Raw genomic sequence first — 18,301 nt, 5'->3', positions numbered from 1 at the left:
CTTCGCTATACAGTTAATCGGTCAAGCTTTTTTAAAATTATTTATTAGGTATTTGTCTAGTTATTTTCTGGGTTTTTATAGAAAAGTCACCGGTGGAAATCAAAATTTTAAACATCTTGAAAAAGTTTGGAGATAGCATGGATTATGCCATCCCACACCCCAATGGTTCATCAAAATTGGACCACAGGTGTGATCTGTTGCACTATACTCACACATACATACATAACTTCAAAAAAAAAAAAAAAAAAAAAAAAAAAAATGTTAGGTTCAGGGAGACCCAAAACGGATATATACACCTATATCTCCAATACGAGAATTTGGAAAAAAATATACTTTCTCCTTAATATGGGATATTATCCTATATGTAGGGGGAAAAACACATAGTTTGGGGGTTTAATGAACCCGCAAACCTGGAACAACATTTGAAACTGTTTAAAACCACACCGAGAGTGTTCAGTGGCGTCCATATGTTACCGAATCAAAGCAAACAAAACTTTCCAATGTGTTTGGGTGGGGTAATGTTGTTAGGCTACCCGTGTTTGTTAATTTACTCCCTTTGATGTTCTTCTAATTGATTCGCAGCACAAAAATATACGAACCAAAGGAATGTGCCGCAACTTCAATGTGTTCAAGGTCACGGATAGCTTTAAAGGTTATACAGATAAACCTTAAAATGAAATTAAGGAGTGTTTAAAATAAAATTCTAGCTTCTGACAAGTCATAATAGGAATATTTTTTTATTTTTTTATAATTTTTTTATAATTCATTATGTAATTTATCAAACCTTAACTTCCAGTCACCTATTAAAGTAAATAATATAATGATCCGTCTAATAAGTTCCCAGGCCAAGAAATATAGACGTAACATGGTGTTCAAAAGAAAATAGACATTTCGAATGTAACTACATTTAACGAAAATAAATGTATAGCACAGATAAAGCAATGTTAAATAAAATAATAGTTTTGAAGAACGGTTGTTGTCTGGTGACGTGACACCACGTTATTATTTAAGTCAGGGAGAGAGATGTAATGTGTTTAATTTTGTTTTCGTTCCGTGCAGTGATTACTCTACAAATGTATTTTTACTGTAGGGTCGTAGAATATTAATATTAATATTTTATTTTAATGATAAATTCTAGTTAGAATAAACGATGGGTAAATAACAATGGAAGAGGGTATACGACGTATATCAATAAATAAACTTATCAGGCCTATCAATCATAAACGAGTTTATATACAGTAGTTAAATCATACATGTAAAAGGTAAAGGTTTTTAAAAATTGTATTTTATTGCTAAAAACCCAAAACTAGTTTAGAACAAAAGTGCTGAAGCAAAAAAGAATAAAAGTCATCATAGGTAATGCAATATTCAGCCAGTTGATTAAATGTACTCAGAACAAACTTTCTCTCAGTGGGCTTTGATCATGACCAGCTCATTTCGCCAATTTTAAAGGGGATTTCTGCAACCAAAAGTCTTTGTTCTCTGAGGTCCATGCGAAATTGAAAAAATGCCTTTAATGAGCTTAAAATAACTTCTGCTCCAAAGCTCAAAATCGTAACGACAAAGGTCATGCGATTAACTAAATGATAGTATAATAATATCAGCATCACTACTAAAATTTGTATTCCTTTTTAGCTTCATAATGCTACGTATTGTATTATTTAATCTATAAATAAAAACATAACTGATTAAATTAAATATAAAAAAAAACAAATATTAGTATTTTTAATTCATTTAAAAGTATTATTATGTAATATTTTGAAACCTATGTTTTATTAGTTGGACTTTATTATTTACAATCAAAATGGGGATTACACATATAGTTATAATTATTACTTATAAAAAGACAGAGAAAGAATGAAGGATCGAACCCCTCTGTACACGGTGGTCGGTAACAAAGCTTCAACAGGGCATCTCACATTCATCACTCGCTCATTTTTGAGTTGAAATACGCCCAGCTTTGAGTAGCATCCCCAGCTGACCACGCATAGTATAATAACAACAATAATAAAATAACTTTCACGATAAAAAAACCTTCAAAAATTTAATGAATTTAATAATAAGTAGGTTTTCATCGTAACTTGCAGTAACTATTCCTCCAAGTATAAGTTTTAACAACAAGTAAATTTACTTGTTTACGTACCTTAAACTCTCCGTTATCTGGGTCCATATCTAGCAGTGAGTAGTCTGCTATGCGGTCTCCATTGGCATCTATGTTGACATCTCCCGTTATACCTGCCACAGATAAACAGACTAATATGTATACAATATTTTAATACCATATACATACTAAGGAGATATGATATAAAATTATTGTTAGTTGAAACGACATAGTTGTAAGTTTTAAAATATAATAGCTTTCAGACACATTCCATTAAAATAACGCTTCAGTTACTGTAACTATACGGCAAACAAATGTGATCTTTATTCAATAGAGTAGACAGTTGCTTAGAGGTTTAGTCAGTCCATTGAATGCCCAATGAAGAAAGTAACAGCTAGTCAAGTAAGATATATTAGCAGTGAATTTATTTTCAAAATACAGTCCCCAAGATAGATGGGTGTTCTTGTAGATTTCAAAGTTTGTTGCATAAAGCAGGGAGAAACCTGATTTACAACTTAGAAATTCATGAAAAGGAAGTTGGAAAAAGTTTTGAGATATGTTTGGACCGAAGGACTGGATTGTTTTTGGTAGGATGAATATGATAATCGATAGAATTTATATTTAAAACAATAATTGTATCTTTGAACTAAAGTATAAATAATTCATTCACTAACGAGTGAAACAAAGTTTAGAAACCACGAATAAACTTAAATGGCTTTGTTTGTACATGCATGAATGCAAATTTGTTTGTGTGAAAGATGTAATTCCAACTCATAACACAATATTTAAAAACAAAGACTTTTAAATTCAACTCTTTTGTTAACATAAATAACAATTTATAGGCTTTAAGCAGCTAAACAATAACATATTAAGGGTTTTAAAATGCAATAATCAAACTCTTGTAACACACAGAAGACTTCCAATTTCTGGCCGCAATGGATCCCAGGAAATACGAGCCTAATTTTACATTGTCTGAACTTCCTATCCGTATCAAGTATAAATTTAATAATGAAAACTCTTTGCTAGATGCAATTAATTGTTCCAAACAATATAATAAGTTTAGTAAAATAAAACATATAGAACACAGAAAACAATATTTACAAAGATTTCAATTGATAAAGCAATCACCAGATTTTCTCATTCAAAGACGAAAGGGTCTAGCCAGGACAGTTTTGCGCATTAAATCAGGCTAGGCCTAGAATGTGATGGCATTATCTTATTGATAAAAGCCATTTAATGATTTGCTTGACTAAAACCCTTATGGAGACGAGTCGTTCTTATTGTCATTTGGGGCACGTCCTCACGGCCATCGTTAAACTAATCTAAACAAATTTATCCTAGTATAGTTTTTTTTTTTTTTTCTAGAGACAGGAGGGAAAATCCTTTTACGCACACAGGTAGCCAGCCTGTAGTGTGAGACTCCTGAAATAATCAGACTACTCACAATAAAACACCCTCTACTCTGTTGGACACAGACCTGGAATTGTTTGTTACGTTACTTCAAGTCAGGCCAACATGTGACCTAAGCCCTCAGGGCTCTCACCGTTTCTGGAATTTAGATTCTTTATGACCTACACCTCATCCCGGTCAAGGTCGAGCTTCTTGGCACGGAGAATACCCTGTATGTAATGTGACACACAGGTCCAATTGTCCTCACCCTCCGTCATCATCGGTATGACCGTGTCCACCACAGCAGTCCTACTAACTGTTAAGCCTACAGGCGGGGCCTTTCCCAACGCTTCACCATGTAGTCCCCTGGTCCAGCGTCCCTGTCATCATCTCTCCTGCCACAGCTGGTAGGTGCGGGTGCGTTCCTCTGTTCGTGCCTAGTCCTCCCCACGGCGCTGATAAATTGCCTTTCTCTCCGACGCCAAAGGTTTTACGGGAATGACTCCAGCAACCACGAAGACGGCGGGGATCAGACACTGTTCGTTTGGCAAATGCTACTCTTAGTGCTTAATGCAACGCCATCTGCGTTGGCCTACCCAACCAAATATCCTAGTAGTATGGTACTAAGAAAAGAAAATAAACAAGTAAAAAGGAAAAACACTTATATGGTTCAAAACTATTTTAGGACGGCTAGTATTGCTGAAACTGTCGTTTGAAATACATGGCATGTATGCGCCCCTTACTGTACAGTACACGTATAGTCTATATATTAGGCACGTGTAGGTGTTGCCACGTACCCTCGAAGGTCCGGTTCCACATGCGCCGCGTGATGGCGATGCCATCCCTCTGTGAGCCACCCTCCTCTAGAGTCTCGTTGAGGGCGAGGGCGTACAACACCACGGCGTCGTAGAACGCTGTTACGAACGTCGACACAGACTCGTTACCAAACGTGAAGTTGAACTCCTCCTTGGCCAACCTCTTCACCTGCAAACAGAGTGTCAAAGTCAATCATCTTGTGGTTATAAAAATCTTAAAAGCAATCCTTAAATGCAATACACTATCAAACTTTGCGCAATTTCTTTATCCATCTACTGTAAAATAGGTAAAACATCTTATTAAAACTCTTAGATCTATATATTAGTCCGTATAAGTATTTAAATTTCCATTGGAACTATCTAAATCAGCGTTTTTGAATAATTCTATTACCAGACATGATTATTTAAACGATGCATTTAATAGAGAGTAGCTCGAGTGAGTTAAGGATAGAATAAAATCAATATAAAGTTCTAGATGACATTGGCAACTCTTTAAAAACTGGTGCTTGAGTTATTAACTCACTAAAAAGGTTTCATGAAAATTTCAAATTTCGAAACTTTTTTCGCTGAGTAGACGAATTTAAGTTTTATTATCATCCCTTACACTATCAGAGTGTTTAAAACTTTGTAACCTAATTTTAAATTTACTTGCTGTGGGGTGAGCACTTAAGAAAAGATAAGCTAAGAGTTGAATATAATAATTATGATAGCTTAAAAAATAACTTGTATTTGTTACTCAACCAAATTCGGTTCAACATCATTTATATAACACCACCACCGCATCAAATCTGCAGACAAAGAGAATTTCTATTTTCATGGTTGAATTTTCACTAAAATGTTTCCATAAAATTATCATATTATTCCATATTTAACAAACTACAGCAGTTTATTTACTCTCCAGTGATCCAGTGAAAAGACTCTGCGTAGCCATTTAGCGTAAAATAATGTTCTAATATAGAATATTATTAATTTATTTAAGTTCTACAAAATGGGTAAGTAATAAATTGCGAAATTGTATGCTATAAAGGTAAAAATAGAAAACTCTAATATTTACCCCTGGATAATATGAACTATAAAAATATATTTGTCCTTTGATCTACACACAGAAACAAATGGTTCAACGAGTATTTGCATTTACTGCTAATTAGAAATACAGGATTTTATCAGAAAAAGTACATTGACCTTGAAGTACGGAGCCTTACAACGAGAACAAGGTGTTTGCTATATCCCTTTAGGAAAATTCGCTGAAATATCATAAATTAGCTATTGAAAGAGAACATAATTAATCGTTTAAAACCAAAGACGAGAGGGTCGGAATGCTGATGTTCAAAGTTTGCTGTAAACTTGAGAATAGTTTAAAATTGGCGCTGATGAACTCTAAAGAATTAAACACTGTGAAGTGGTTCTCCAGAGTTGGAACTTCTCTACACAGTTAAATTACTTTATAAACGTACTTCAAGAATATTTAAATAATGAAAGGGAAGTGTTAGACAATTTTCAAATATAATACAAGATTAAAAAAATTATGACTAAAACAAAGTTACTTAAACAATTCATCACTCTGTACATGATGTACGTGGATGGGAATGATAAACATTTAAATTCGAAAGCATGATTTTGTCTTTAATCTAGATTTTTTTAAGTAGGGTATATTTTGTATTCTTACACTTATTTGATGTAGAAAAACATAACTTTCTTATAACAATCCCCCTACTCTAAAAAACATACTCGTAGGAAATAAAGTGGTGAAAAGAAAAATGTACAATGAACTGTCGCGCAGTGCCCTTCGTGGAATTGAAACGCAATCCATGCTTTATAATTGTTTAATAAACTTTCAAAATGTATCCTACCTTTGACATTGATTTAATTAGTTCAATATATGTCCATTAGAAATTTTCTGCTATTGAAAGGATAAGTCATTGGTCTCCCTAATGATTTTATTTTATAAAAATACTTTCGAATTATAAATAAGCTGTAAGAAAGGGGATTAACCCCGTACCCACGGTGCTCATCTATGCAGACACTCTGTTCACATTACACTTAGTCGACTAGTTGGTGTGAACAGAGTTGAACAGTAGCATGAGCATCGATTTACAAATTCCTTTCCCAGCTGATGTGAGCTAGGCGATGACCGGTAGGGCTGACTTCCAAGAAACACCGTTAACCTATTAGCCACACACCCTATCGGTAATCAGCCAATGAGAAGGGCTAATGATGAAGATGGAGGGGTCAAGACTCTTGGAGCTGGAGGATCTGAAGAAAAAACATCGAGGAGATCACCACGGGCCACCGGAGAAAGAAGATCGGGAGTTTGGGAGTGCGTGTATCGGTGTGTGTGCTTCTGGGACAATAGACAGTATGTAGAAAGAATAAAATATCTAACTAACACTTTGTCAAACATAAAAGTCATATAATTTGTCAGTAACTAATTCTTTTATATTTTCAATTGATTTTCTTTTCTTGTAAATTTAACGTTGCAAATTAATTTATCTTATTATTGTTGTTTTTTGCATTTTTCAAAGTTTTCTTTTGCTGTTGTAACACTTTTAACTTTTGTTGTTTTCGTAATTTAAATTTTTGTTCATTACACGTTGAGTAACACCCTTAAGCAGTCTTATGTCTCATTAACCTAACACCTCTTCACTAAGCTAAGCGAGTGAATCATTTTAGGAAACTTAATCTTAAAGTGAGGCATGGGACTCGCATGGTGGAGGCGCCGGGTACCGATCCCGGTACCTCTCACAAAAATTGTAGTCATTAAAACGAACACTTCAACTTACATTGTAGAGACCGAAAATAATGAATACTGCAATGAACGCAATTCTAACCTTTGCTTGATCCCAAGACACAATTTACAATATTCCAAGTCATCAATGTGTGCACTTTATTTATTAAATGGTACAGACATTTCAGACCTAAAAAGTCACTGTGAATTTCATTGCTATGATTCACCTAATCACGTGATTGTAAAAGAAAAATCAGTTAACACTTTTCTAGTCACCAACATAAAAAGTGACTTAACAGTCAATTGTTTGAACAAACCCAACATTAAAACCATACCAAAAATGAGAACCGGAACTCTAGAGATTAGATTACCTTGTGACTGTTCTGTTTCCCAAGGAAAAACAATAATCATTGACACTATCATTCCTTGTGATTCCAGAGACCATCAATCACCAGCCATTTTTCATTTAATTCCTCTTTCATGGACAAATTTAAACTATCTCAAAGTTGACCCACTAGACAGGATCGATAGATCAGAATTCAACAACATCACAAACTTCATAATAGACGATTGGAATATCACTACTCCCACCTTTGTTGTAAAGAATCTAGAACCTGTTAAATTGTTTAATCATATAACATTAAAGAATAATTGGACTGACATTTTAGATGATAGAAGAGTAATTTTGTACATTTTATTAGTCTGGATTGTAATATTAACAATCTTACTCATTATTTCAGCATATTTCATCCACATACTCAATATTAAAATGAATCTAATCACAAAACCTCAAACCCCTCAAAAAGACTATTAATGTAACAAAGTGTTACCCAGAATAAACCATTAATAATCTCAACATCAAAAAATAATTTATAATAATAATTTAAAAAATAAAACATCTTAACAAACAGCTAAAATTTAAATAGTTCAAAATTAATGAAACAATCAATTAACTTAAGGAGACTCGATGGGGCGAAAGAAGACGTGAGCGACTATGAGCTATACACCACCAGCTCATTCTACCGCGTCGCTGGAAGGGTCGCGAAACAAGAAAATGCGCCGATCCTCAAGATCGCGTCGCGTCGCAGGAAGGGGGGAAGAAGAGTCGGAACGCACATCAAGATATCCGTTCGATTCCCACCTTCGCGATTGATGTTTCCGCGTATCTCCTTAAGTTGTTTTTTTTTCTTTTTTATTGTCAACCGGTGGTAGGTTGACGTTTTAACCAGGGGGGTGTAAGAAAGGGGATTAACCCCGTACCCACGGTGCTCATCTATGCAGACACTCTGTTCACATTACACTTAGTCGACCAGTTGGTGTGAACAGAGTTGAACAGTAGCATGAGCATCGATTTACAAATTCCTTTCCCAGCTGATGTGAGCTAGGCGATGACCGGTAGGGCTGACTTCCAAGAAACACCGTTAACCTATTAGCCACACACCCTATCGGTAATCAGCCAATGAGAAGGGCTAATGATGAAGATGGAGGGGTCAAGACTCTTGGAGCTGGAGGATCTGAAGAAAAAACATCGAGGAGATCACCACGGGCCACCGGAGAAAGAAGATCGGGAGTTTGGGAGTGCGTGTATCGGTGTGTGTGCTTCTGGGACAATAGACAGTATGTAGAAAGAATAAAATATCTAACTAACACTTTGTCAAACATAAAAGTCATATAATTTGTCAGTAACTAATTCTTTTATATTTTCAATTGATTTTCTTTTCTTGTAAATTTAACGTTGCAAATTAATTTATCTTATTATTGTTGTTTTTTGCATTTTTCAAAGTTTTCTTTTGCTGTTGTAACACTTTTAACTTTTGTTGTTTTCGTAATTTAATTTTTTGTTCATTACACGTTGAGTAACACCCTTAAGCAGTCTTATGTCTCATTAACCTAACACCTCTTCACTAAGCTAAGCGAGTGAATCATTTTAGGAAACTTAATCTTAAAGTGAGGCATGGGACTCGCAAAGCATAGACTTAGTACTAGCTTATTATTAGTCAATGAGTCATAAAAACCTTAAAACCTAATAACAACAAAACTGAAATAACTGGTCTCCAGGTATTGCATATTTTTGCATAATTTTCAGACCACAGTTTGACTTGCCTCAAAGCTGAAGTTTCTGTAGGCCTCGTTGTTTGGTGTCCTGGCAGTTACCGTGAGAAGGGCCGAGTACGCCTTCCTGGCCCTAGCGTTCCTCTCAGCGGAGTCCTCCCTGACGAACCATGGGTTGTGTCGGTTCATACTGCAACATACGACACCACATCACTGCTGTATCTGCACACATCTTGTCACCAACACCAGACACAGAGTGGCACATGGCGCATTGCTCTGCTAATTACATCTCTGATCACCTCAATTAACACCAATTGTCTGCAGCTGACCGTTGATCATAAATCCTTCTCTCATGCAGTTTTGTGATGGAAACTTAAACAGCACAAAACACTGCAAACAGACTATTTTCCTCACTAACTCGTATGATTGTAGATTATATTACAACTAATATTGTTTAATATGATGAAATTAGTTTTGTGTAGGACAATAAATAAAATTAGTGTCATGAGAATAAGAGTAAGCCCAAAGCTAAAGATTTATCGCTTATCATGTTCCTAAATGAGAAGGAAATAGTTATTTGTGCAACTAGTGAGAAAAGTGAGCAATTGACTCACTCGAGAGAAATCCTTACTCACGAGCCGTAGGCGAGTGAGGAATGGTTTCTCGAGTGAGGCAATTGTACTTTGAACTCGAGTTGCACATTATACTTTTCCTACAGTTACCATAAAACAAATAAATTGGTGAAGAAACATAACCTATTTTTACACAGAAGTGAACTGTTAATATAACATTTAATGTGAAGTGACAAATACAACAGTACAACAGCTGACCAGCTGATTTACAGCCAGTGCTGCCAACGTATTTCGCGCGCATACGACGTTGCCTTCATGTTACGCGCTCACTATTTCGTGCCTTCACGTTGCAAATCTGGAGTGAGACAAAGTAATTAGAGTGAGACAATGTTAACATTGTCTCACTGATGAGCGAATTGGCCGCTTTGCTTTCTCAAATCAGTGAGAGAACATGTACATTGTTAGGTAACTGTAGGAAAATATAATTTCCCATTTCAAATCCTCTTTAGTGATAAGAATGTTGGTCCTCCTGATGTTGGTATCTGACATTTAAAAATATATTTGTGATCGTACAATTACTTCAAAAATCTATCAAAACAATCGTTTTAAACACATTTCAATCACAAATTTCACATATACATAAGAAGCCCTATTAATTATCAAAAGATGAAAAATAATAGTACCGGTATGTATGTAGAAAATATCACTTTTTATAACTTAAAATTTTAGGTGGTAAGGTAAAGCCTACTGCATGTTTATGAAGTAGGCTAGCAACATAGTTCTTTTATCCTTGAGTGCAATATGTTCAAAGGATATAAATATTACACTCTACATGATAAGATTTTTACTGGACATTCAATCATAAACGTCCTAAAACAAATCATTTTATATGAAGGAGAAAAACAAATAAATCAACAAATAATTTGATATTTTACAAGATACCAGCTTTTCGAATTGAAAAGATATTTCCTCAGACCTTAAAAGAAAAACAAAACGGGCAAGTTTCTCTTATTGTTTTCCCATCCCAGTGGGGTCGGGTGTTATTACCGAACATATTTCTTTTAATATCTTTCTTGTCACACTCCGGTTTAGGCTACTGTTATTTAAAATCACTCTTTTGGGAATACACCGTTGCGAGAATACTCATTAGTATGAAAATGTGTTACTTTGAATTATAAGCTATGTTTTGATTGTGTTTTGGAGTTCTTGTTTTTTGTGCTTTTGGTACCATGGCTAAAAACTATGTAATTAATTTAACTTTAAAGGCACAACTTCGCAATTAAAAATATTTTCATATGGTAAACATGTGATTTTTAAGGCCTTAAGGGCCTTGAAACTGTTGACAACGATGATGCTGCATGTTGTGAACAATAACAAAATTGTTAGGAGAGTGAATAGACACCACCATACAGGGTGTCATATTATTAAATTTCAAAATATTTAACAGGGAAAATTATATATTTCACATACGTTTTAACCATCTTTTCAACCGAAACTCAAGAACTAAATTTGAAACACCGTCAATTATTTGGCTGAAATACGTCAGTATTTTTAACATTTTCTAATAAACTGGTCGTAATTGAAATAATTATCGTTACTTGATTACTCCTAGTTACAATCACTATCTAGTTACCATGATATAATTAACATATTTAGTTTATGGGATAGTTTATAGATTTTATACAATATGTCAAACTCAAAATCTGAATTCGGACAAAGTTAAAAAATACCCCCGCCGCAGCAAACCTGCCGACTAAGCGAATTTCCATTTGTCTGAATTGATTTTCAGTTAAATATACTTTAATAACATTAGGTTTAACGAGTACCTAGGTTTGCTGCTACAAGGAAACTAATAAAGTGTGTTTTTGAGTAAAATATTGATAGCTTAGTACAAAATAAATAAATTTGCCAAGTTTGATCAAAATATATCCATAAACAAGCAAACTACAACATTTGACAATATTCTCCATAAGAATAACATGGGAATTTTAAATTTACAATTTTTTTAATTTTCTCCGTTACTAACAATCGAACAAAAATACTTTTACATACTAAATTATTTGTTTTTTTAAGCTCTTTAAAAAGGTCTAAAGAGAAATCGGGAAATTTTGTGTTTTGAGGGTCAAAAGTGAGAAAAACCAATTTTTACCCCATAAAACCCCTTGTAAAGCCCCGTTCCCATGGTCCGATCGTGCTGGTTCGCGAACTCATTCAAGTTTATCCCGCTTTACACCTTTAAACTAAATTTCATCAAAATCGGACAAAAATTACTCAAGTTATCGCGTTCACGGACGTATATATATATATATATATATATATATATATATATATATATATATATATATATATATATATATAAGTCTATATATATATATATATACATATATAAAAATTTGAACGAATGGTGTTTTTGGCCTCTGGGGACATCAAAATGAAAAAGTAAATCGGTCCCGGGTCTAGGTCTTACCGTGCCACCTACGGTAATAGCTACTTCCCTATAGGGAAATTCGCTAAAATGTTACCAACTTCACGAAGCGGACAGTGTAAAATACTCACGTTGCAGTTTGTGCATATTTCTATTCGGACATTTGCAGATTCGAAATGTCCAGAACGGGTTGAGGTCGTTAAGTTCGTTAAACTAATTAACACAAGTGTCGAAGTCAAAACGTTCTTCATAGATTGAGCAAATCTACCACAACACAATGTGAGCAAAAGTAATTGTCCAAGTTGGGTTGTGGGTATTATTTTATAGTTTGCGCAAACACCGAAATATCACTTTTCACAGACCAGGAGTGTAGTTTTATGCATGTCACGCCCAGCATTTACACTGTTGGCGATGAACGGGCATGCACGATGTATCCTTTGCCACACAGGTGTGATACAACAGTGATTCAGTTGATCTCTGTGGTGCAGTAGTGCTTAAGTGTCACGCGATGACTTGATTTGACAAATGACAAATGACAAATTCTTTATTTAACCTGCCCTGAGTTAGACCAAAGGTCCACTCTTCCCCCAGGACAGGAACAACAAATATACAAACAACATATACATTTACAGAGTTGTGGACTATGAAAATCTAAAATTTACTTCTAATAAGTGAAAACACAAATTATATAACAATACAGAAGTGTAAAAAAGAAATTAACTTACACTTACAAATCAAAACATAACTAAAGATTTTATCACCTAAAACTATTATGGAATTGTCAAACAAAATGAGGATACCTAATATTTATACATGTGTAGAAATTAATAGTTGGAAAAACACTAAATCTTCATTACGTAATGATTTTATACTTCATATCTTTGTAATAACAGCTTTTTTACTGCTTTAGAAAAGCTTTTAGGGTTATTAAGGTTTTTTATCTCACTATCTAAATTATTGATAAGTCTAATCGATAATACATGGAAAGATTTGTTATATATCATCGTTCTATGCACAGAAAATTGAATTATCTCATTAGCAAATCTCTTGATTTGTGATGTTATGTGAGATTAAGGAATCTTTCGACACTAAACGGGGAGATCTGGATGACGTAAACAGTTAATTTTGCTAAAAACACGTTTTATGTACGCCTATTTAGCTTTTCTGAAACTCCGAAGAACTCTGGGACTTTGGCATTTACGTAAACCAGTTTTCTCACAACGTGTCGATAGTTCGGACACTGTCCGAACTCGGAGTTTGAGGAGCGTTACATATACTCTTCTGATGTCCTGATCATACACACATCATATCGTAGAGACGCAAGACCCGGGCAATGTTAGAGCAGTTGGTAGTTTCGTGCTATTAGGGCAGTGATGCAGCTCAAAGGGATAGCTTACCTTTGCATAGATGTCTATATATCACACAGAATCAATCAACTGTATTAATATTCATCATGTAACTATTGGTTTGCAATTATAATTGAGTATACTCAATGCCGAACAGCTTTGATAAACGTTTGATCACGAACTAATAATTCACATCGTTACTTGTCTATTTAATTTGTCGTTATTTGTATATTTATTTAATTCCGTAAGCGAATCGGTCCCCAAGAAATATCTCGAGCTAGGAAAAAGGTAGCTTGACTGTTGAGGATTCATTTTCAAGCTTAAGGCACAATGTCGTTGGGCTTAAGGCACAATCATACTTTTTTTAAATGCCACGTTTTTAAACGCACTAAAAAGTATAAAATAATTTATAAAATGTTGAGAGAATAAATACTTGTAAGATTTAAAACGAAAAACGTGGGGCGCATGCTGATTTACAATTAACTTCACGTATTGAACTATTATGATCTATGACATGCGCCCCACGTTTTTCGTTTTAAATCTTACAAGTATTTATTTTCTCAACATTTTATAAATTATTTTATACTTTTTAGTGCGTTTAAAAACGTGGCATTTTTAAAAAGTATTTTTATTTATAAATTATTATCTAGTTTTTAGTCTTTAATGTGTAAATATGTTAAATCTATTTTATATAGCCTCTTAATACTTAACCAAAACCCAAAACCTTATTATCTGTAATCAGATGTTTTATCTTTACTTTGAAATGATTGTTTTATATTTTTAGAATATCTCGGGAACAGAACCTGTACCTCTTAACCTCTGCTCTTCTAACTGTCAAATTTAAGTATTTACAGCTGACTTAAATTCATTTATATGTTTACATTATTTTAAAATGTAAACATGGAAAATTTGGAAGCCAAAGGGGCGTATCCCAAGGGAAATATGAAAATTAAATGATATAATATTGCATTGTCATCCACTTGTGAGCTATGATTCAAGTTCCAAGTCTCTAGCTCATCGGGAACTTAGTTTAAAATTGATATTAAAATTTGTAGGAAAGCGAGCTAATAAAAACAAGCCCACGGGGCGTAGTCCAAGGGAAATATGAAAAATAAATGATATAATATTGTATTGTCTATTTATGAGCTATGTTTCAAATTTCAAGTCTCTAGCTCATCGGGAAGTATCAAGGTTTTCAAGAAAGCGATTTAATAAAAACAAGCCCATGGGGCGTAGCCCAAAGGAAATATGAAAATTAAATTATATAATATTGCATTGTCTTCCAGTTGTGAGCTACGTTTCAAGTTTCAAGTCTCTAGCTCGTCGGGAAGTTAGTATAAAATTGATTTCCAAATTTGTACCGGACAAGAAAGCAAGCTAATAAAAACTTTTTAAAATGTTTCTTTCTCAAAATACAGTTCAACTATTTTTCAATCTATTATTTCTTTTATTCTCATATAAAATACAGCCCAGTCAATAATTATCATACACCAGTGTCAAAGTATTTGGAAACCGATTGACGATTATTTTTTTATATTACGTAACAGTATTTTACCAGTAAACAGTCTTTACTTACTAACAATAACATTTGTTGCCTTTAGCAGATTTAAAAGTATGGATATAATTAAGTTATTTATTGAAAATTAACAACAAAAACGAAGCAAACAAAAAGAAAATTTTCTCTCAAAGGATATGGTGTACAGAAATATTTATCCTGACCCATTGATAAATGCATTCTTATTTGTTTTAAATTGTAGATTTTAAGGGCTTCAATACAAGCCACTAGTCTTATTTATTAAAGATGAACAGTGTTACAACGTCAGACACAACATTTCTTTACTGATACATGTAATGTTATTATAAATTTAGCCAGGTTCTTATCTTTGTCTTCATTATTCCTTCCTGTTTAACACTTCTTTGTTAAGAAACACTTATTTGCAGATCTTAGGCTGGTTTTACAAAATTATGTATAATGATGACTTAAATTAATGTGTTTGAGAATTATTTAGCAAATTTAAAAAACTATTGGTTTATTTACTTCACTTACCATTGTTTCTGACATGCTGTAACGTTATAAATAAATTATTCTCATTATGTTAGGAGAACTGAAATAGTAGTTTAAGGGTTTGAACAAGCGTGGTTGCATTTTGAATTAATAAAAGCCTCGAACAATGTTATTGTTATTAAAACCAAACGATTTATTTTGAACTAGTTCAATTCCATAGTCACCATTGTTATTTTTCGGTGGTGGATACAACCATGACCCATGACTGTGTGACTTCGGACATATAATGAATCATGTTTAGTTAGAGTTATATCATATAGGTGAGTATTTACCGGTAAAATATTTGAAATAATGTTAAAATTTATCAATGGAATATGAAAAATAATTACTAAACGAGCAACAACGAACAAGTACTTTGCCGAGAACATATTTATTTATTTCGTGAAGACTTTACGACAAGCATTTACTTGTCCATTAATAATTACAGAAAGTGTATAAGTGTATACATTGTAAATCATTAAATTTTTAAATTTTAAAGTTAATTTAACTGTAAACGATGGAACAAGATTTTAAGAGTTTAAAGAGTGTTTCCAATTCAAACGTTGAATATTGACAAGCCTTTCTTGATAATCTAGTAGCCTGGAGCAGGATTTACACTTCTTGTGAGCGCCGAATAATCCACCTGTAGTGTATTCATAGGGCTTGACGTTTCACCGTGTGCAAAGAACGTCTTCTCGTTTCTCGTCAAAACCTTACATCATGGTAATGCATTATTAAAATCTGATTATTCTCTTATATACTTCACCTTTCCGAAGCTTCCGTATAAAAGTATACTTTTTTAAGAACGTCGATTTAAAGTTTACCTCACGCCTCAACTGATCCTACGTAATTTTGATATTGACAGTATAACAATTAATTAATGTATAGATTTCCAATGTTCTATCAGCTTCGTATTTAAAAGCGCAACCTACAAAACGCGGTTGCAATTGTACGTTGGCCCCTTCATCATAATCAAATATATTTTTAAATGATGGCTTGGAATATGATTTGTTTTCTCCATTCTAAAAAATTGGCATATTTCTTACAGGATAATATTTAAATTTTAATGGGTATCATATTTAATGTGACAACTGTGATATCAAACACAAACACAATAAAGTATTACCAAGTATGTATTTTAATGGCGTTGCTGCACACCAAAGTCACATTTAGTATCATTTTACAAAGCAAGTAGAAAGTCGTGTCGGCGTGTTTCATAAATTAACAAACTCACGTTCTCTGACTTTCGTGCTGTAAACCATGTACTTGCTTAAGCATTTTAAAAGTTTAGATTATTACTTTACTATTTCTATTCGGCATTTGCAAGTTTTTTGCTATCATATAACTTTAGACGTGGAATTTTAAGTGATATAAAATGTGTAAAGTATTTATGACGTTTTAGTGAACTACCTGGAACTCAACAATAAAGCTCAAAAAATTAATTTGTTTAAATAAAATTTAATATCGAGCTCAAGATATTAAGAGCTGAAATATGGTAAAATTCAACTATAAGAAACCACTTCAAAAGTAGTCTAACAAAAGTACGGTACTAATGTTTCAACAATACACTGTCTAATATGTGGACATAATTTACTTAAAACTGAACGGCAGATTTGTTTAAGTTTTAATTAGCTTACCTTCTAATATCTTAAGGCCAAATTAGTTCCGAATTGACGCCATTTTAGCTGTAACATAATTTTCCCCTTAGGGGTGTCACTAAAAATTATAATTAGGAATGTTGAAAATTGAAACATAAAACACACGTACATTTAATAAAAAACATATAGGTACGTGCGTTTTGTATTTTCAGTTTTAAGTTTATGACGAATCGTAGAAGAGAGGATGAACCTGATGATGTGGCAGTTACCACGAAACATGTAAACCAAGGACAAACAAGGATTTTGTAAGGTAAATAAAATACTTTGATTAATTAATTGGAGTAAAAAAAAAATACGTTCAATGGTGCTAGTTTTATATTTAATGTTTCGTACTGATAAACAACTGAATTAAAATTAACTGTACCGTATATTTTTGACGAGTCAAATGAATGCGTGCACATTGAATCAATACATTTCTCTACTGCAGTGCGATGACAGAATTCCCAGAACAAATATAACTTTTAAACATTCAAACAATCATAAAAATTTTGCAGGCCAAGGTTTTTTTCCAATTCCCTCTAGTTTAATCAAACTGTTAATTTCCTCCATCAATATGTCACCAACAAGAATTTGTCTTCTAACTTCAATGAAAGATATTATATTTTAACAAGAGCATTACTCTCCAGTGATGAAATATAATATTACCCTTCTCCGTAGTAAACCTAAGTACACGTTAAATCTAATCTTATTCAAACAGGGTATACATATGACAAGTTTAGTAAATACTAGAGATGTAACGAATTTACAGTTACTATTCGGTATTAGGTCTATTCGGCAATTTTTACTGTATTCGGTATTGGGCGTTGACATTCGGCCCAATTCCGAATATTCGGTGCTTCGGCCTAAGACCTCACTGAATACTCGGTATTTGGTATTCGGCCAAAAGCACTATTCGTTACATCTCTAGACTTAATACCCAATAAGACTAATTTAAAATCGCTTAGTCTGCAGGTTTGCTTCGACGGGGTTATGTTATGTCCAGGTCCATAAAAAGGTACCATATCTCTTTTTATATATCAAACCATGGGTAGAGTGTGTCCATAAAGGCAACGTTCTTTATCAGTCCTTACACAGCTGCGCCTAAAGCGATGCTGGCACGCCAACTGCTTAACAATTGTCTGGCGAGCACGAACCCTGAGTTACTATGAGGTTTATTGATTAAAATTAGGATGAT

At 33.5% G+C, this 18,301-nt stretch overlaps 1 protein-coding gene across 2 annotated transcripts in view; it reads right to left on the bottom strand.

The window, feature by feature from the left end:
* Positions 1 to 18,301, bottom strand: part of LOC128983360 (atrial natriuretic peptide receptor 1-like) — a 282,494-nt gene that overhangs the window by 36,914 nt on the left and 227,279 nt on the right. For both annotated transcript variants that reach the window (XM_054402630.1, XM_054402622.1), the window contains exons 5-7: positions 9,134 to 9,272; positions 4,288 to 4,474; positions 2,144 to 2,235 (exon numbers count right to left, since the gene is read on the bottom strand). In XM_054402630.1, the coding sequence (XP_054258605.1) occupies positions 2,144 to 2,235; positions 4,288 to 4,474; positions 9,134 to 9,272 (418 nt within the window). The remainder of the gene's footprint in view (positions 1 to 2,143; positions 2,236 to 4,287; positions 4,475 to 9,133; positions 9,273 to 18,301) is intronic.

The sequence above is a fragment of the Macrosteles quadrilineatus genome, unplaced genomic scaffold, assembly GCF_028750875.1.
Source record: "Macrosteles quadrilineatus isolate MER2022 unplaced genomic scaffold, UCM_ALF_1.0 Scaffold_1__1_contigs__length_201487025, whole genome shotgun sequence".
Taxonomy (NCBI): Eukaryota; Metazoa; Arthropoda; class Insecta; order Hemiptera; family Cicadellidae; genus Macrosteles; species Macrosteles quadrilineatus.
This window is presented reverse-complemented; position numbering and strand designations above follow the sequence as displayed.